Source organism: Pinus tabuliformis, chromosome 4_2, assembly GCF_031772625.1.
Source record: "Pinus tabuliformis cultivar Carrire ecotype Pingquan chromosome 4_2, CPIR1, whole genome shotgun sequence".
NCBI lineage: Eukaryota > Viridiplantae > Streptophyta > Pinopsida > Pinales > Pinaceae > Pinus > Pinus tabuliformis.
The window spans coordinates 639880840-639884843 of record NC_142304.1 but is presented as its reverse complement, the minus strand read 5'-3'; the positions used below and the strand labels follow the sequence as shown (position 1 = coordinate 639884843).

Genomic DNA, 4004 nt, shown 5'->3' with positions numbered 1-4004 from the left:
ATCCACTAACGAGTCAACTGCCCAATCAAATTAAATCAATCAATTACTTTAATTCATACTTTCTCGTTGCCCAATAATGTTAAGTCAATATAGAGTAGATTGAACAAAATTGATTTCAAAATTCCACGAGTGTTGAATAGAGTTGAGAGAATCTGGGTTCCCGAAGACTTATTCTTCACGCATGAGGATAATCGGGAAGAGATTTTGAACGTTGAACGAAACCTCGGAGACTCTACCACAAAAGACTGGCAGTTGTAGCAGTGACAGACGTGTGGAGATGTGAATCATGAATGTGGTCAATTTGAACTTTGAATGAGTCATGTCATTTTGGAACTTTGAAACTGCGTCGTTACGTAACTACGCGGGCAACATGATTTCGACATTCGACCCGTTGAACGAAGCAAAGGAAAAGAAACAAAACTAAAATACATCGGGTTTATTAGGAAGCTTTCACCTCATGTGACACTTTTAGTCCAAATCTACAATCACTTATCATTCAACTTGCAGCTACCTCTCGACATTGTGATGTCGACAGGTTTCGAGGGGATCAGGTCGTGCGTAGTTGAAAATTCAGCAGTTCAAAGCTGTGCAACTATCAAACCTCGAAGGAAGAAGGATAGCTTATATAATCCAGGCTTTTCGTTATTGCATGCATTGTGGTCCCTTAATTACAACATTTCGTTGCAGAGATGGCCGCCTCCTCGCAAGTTTCTCAGAATAAGCGAGGCAGAGATGAGTACCGGAATGGCGAATCGGCTTTGCCCGATGCAAAAAGAAGCAACAGCGTAACCCTGATGCAAGATAGTAATCTCATGGCCTTATTTGAGATTATCGATAATATGGATGTTATTAACAGTAATCCAGAAGAAATCCATACGACGATTCAGCTTGAGGACGAGAGGCTAAATGGGCTTATGAAATCTATGGAAGATGAGGTCGGATTGAAAGGGCAAGCAGATGATGTTGATGCGAAGGGTAGTGTAATGAAACAACTAACAGACTGGAATCCCGAAGCGACCGCGGCTTCTGATACAGGAGACGTGCATTCAGAAGGAAATCTGACTTATTACGACGATGTTCGTGCACAGCTCAGTTTCTTCGTGGACCATAACGCTGTCGAACTTGGAATCATTATGAACCTTTTGGATGGAGATTTAATTGCCAATATGTATTCAGATGCCGGATATGGTTATTCTGATACTCCGGCGGTTTTCTATGAGTCTCTGTGGGAGGATGAAATTTGGGAGCTGAATGAACATCATGTCATTGAAAATGATTTCTAATCGCAACACCCAGAAGAATTTGAAATTAGTGTAACCGAATTTCATGGGTGAGCACCACCGTCGAGGATGGTAAGTATATTTATGTCTGAAGAAAATTCGCCTCATTCTGTAGGTTAACAAACCATACGCTCACCGAGGGTTTTTTATTTCCGATTTATTTTCCCCAAAAATCATAGCTGTGAAGACGCGGCATGTAACACGTCACACAAAATTTTGCCCTAATAGACGATGGCCGAAGCGTAGTCTTTATTTCTATTTTCCTTCGGGGGAGTTTCTAATTTCGCAGAGTTTAATGTCTGTAGTATTTATTTTTATTTTCAACAAAGAAAAAACACTTACTGTAATTAAGAAGCTGCTGCAAATTACATAAGGTTTAGATTCACAAAAACTCTCATCCTGTAAAGTCTCCATTCTGAAGTTTTAATTTCACATCTTTATAGTTCACACAACTTTGCATGTTTACTTTTATATATTTTTCAGTATAATATTTTAGAACTATTTTTAAAGTTTATTAAAGTTTTTGTAAACTTAAAGATTAAACTTATTTTTTTGAAATTTCAAAATTTAATTTTTTTATTTTTTATTTTTAATTTTTGGATGATTAATTTTGTGTAGTTTAAAATCAAATTTTCAGAATTAATAATTGTTTAAAAAATAAAAATAAGAAAAACTGATTAATTTTATGTAGTTTAAAATCAATTTTTCAGAATTAAAAATTGTTTTAAAAAAATAAAAATAAGAAAAAACCTCTAATCGCCAAATGTCATCATAAATTAAATTTCAAAAATTTTATAATTAGTATTTTATTTTCCATAAAAAATAGGTGCCATTATGTTTCAAGTTTTTACTAGCCAATTTAAAAAGCAAAATAAACAACATTGCATGTTAGATTGATTTTTCCCTTGCTCGTTTTCTTCATTTTTCTCTCTTGCTGATTTTTATTATTGAATGGAATTGGTTCAATCATTTCGCTCAATAAACCTTATTGAATGGACTTTGGTTCAATCATTTTCCTCAATAAAGTTTATTTATATTATATATTTTTATAATTTAATTTTAAATCATGATGCAATATAAAAATATAAAATCTAATTCAACAGTACAATAAATAAGATTTTCTCTATTGTCTTCACAATTTTAATCATTATTTAAAGATATAAAATAAAAAAAATAAATTTTAGGAATTGTAATTTTTTATATTGGATATTTTATTACATATGAATTGTTTGCCATTTAATTAAGACGACACAAGATACTTCAGATCAATTTGATTTTTTGGACATAGAAATTCTACCATAAATTATTTATTTGCCTCTGAATTGAGATTAGTATAAATTTAAAGTTAAACAAATAATTTATTACAATAATTATTTAATATCAAGATACTAGACATTGTATTTTTTCGTCTTTATTTGGTTTTTATTTGTTCTCATATATTAAAGATGGAATAAAATGTGCCCAATAAATGTTTAATTTTTATAGCAAACTATAATGTTGGGGCTAATGCTTCATCCAAAATTATTTATGTAATTATTTTTATGCTACTCCAAAAGTGATTTAGTATATTAATTACTTTTGTTATTTCCCTTTGTCATATTCAAATGTGTTTCATTATTAAATTTATAAATTTGTTCATGTATTCAATAATTGCTATTAATTACTTTTTACATAAAAAACAAGTACTAAATAACAACACGGCATATTATATTAATTTTCAAAATATTATTGATAAAATATTTTGTTATCAATAAAATAAAAGTGAGAAGCAATTCAAAATATACATATATACATAAAAAAAACGAGCACTAAATAACAACACGGCATATTATATTGATTTTCAAAATATTATTGATAAAATATTTTGTTATCAATAAAATAAAAGTGAGGAGCAATTCAAAATATACATATATATAAAAAACCGTGACTGTTTCTTATTTTTAAGCGAAGAGATCCTATTGTATATTTCATTTTTGTCATATTCATCTATTTGATATATAAATGTTATTCAATCTCTATTACATGCCGTTTGTCAGCAAGCAAAACTAGTTTTATGAATTTCTTACAAGGGATACCAATTTAACCTCTCTTTCACAAGTCAGCTATTACAAACGTCAGATATGTCAAATGAGTTTGAGTATGTTTCACGTGAGTGACATATCATAATGAAATATTAGAGATACTATAAATTTGCAATACCATTTTTGCTCGTTGTGTAATAACAGTCAAACTAAAATTACTAAAATCCATGACTACCGTTTCATTTTAACGTCGAATGCAAAAACTTTAGTTTGAGTACACTTGCAGCTTTACTTTCATCTGATTATAGGAGTCAAATTAAACTTTACGTTCCTCTGATTACAATAGTGGAATTAAGTATAACTGGGTGTAGATTAGTCGGTCGTAAAGTGCATTGTTACCAGAATCAAATTAAATATAAATCTATTAAGGTTTTTTTCCCTGTACCGTCGATTATTTAGCCATAAAGTGCGCTATTAAATTATTCGGTGGGATGGCTGGAGTCTGCAATTAATCAATCATGTGTGTTGTATACAAGACTTAATTAATATACTTACTAATTATACTAATAATGATTATAGTATTAATGGTAAAAATCCACCCCTGACCATACCAATACGAATTCGAACCAGCTTCTGATTCCACCCGTGTTAAAAAAATAAAAGAATTAATTAGTATACTTACTAATTATACTAATAATGATTA

General features: G+C 30.4%; 1 protein-coding gene across 1 annotated transcript; it reads left to right on the top strand.

Moving 5' to 3' along the window:
- Window positions 1-668: 668 nt before the first annotated feature.
- Window positions 669-1457, top strand: LOC149170982 (uncharacterized). The gene has a single exon (XM_089427400.1). It carries the CDS (start codon window positions 690-692, stop codon window positions 1281-1283), a length of 594 nt encoding a protein of 197 aa, XP_089283526.1. The 5' UTR covers window positions 669-689; the 3' UTR covers window positions 1284-1457.
- Window positions 1458-4004: the final 2547 nt, after the last annotated feature.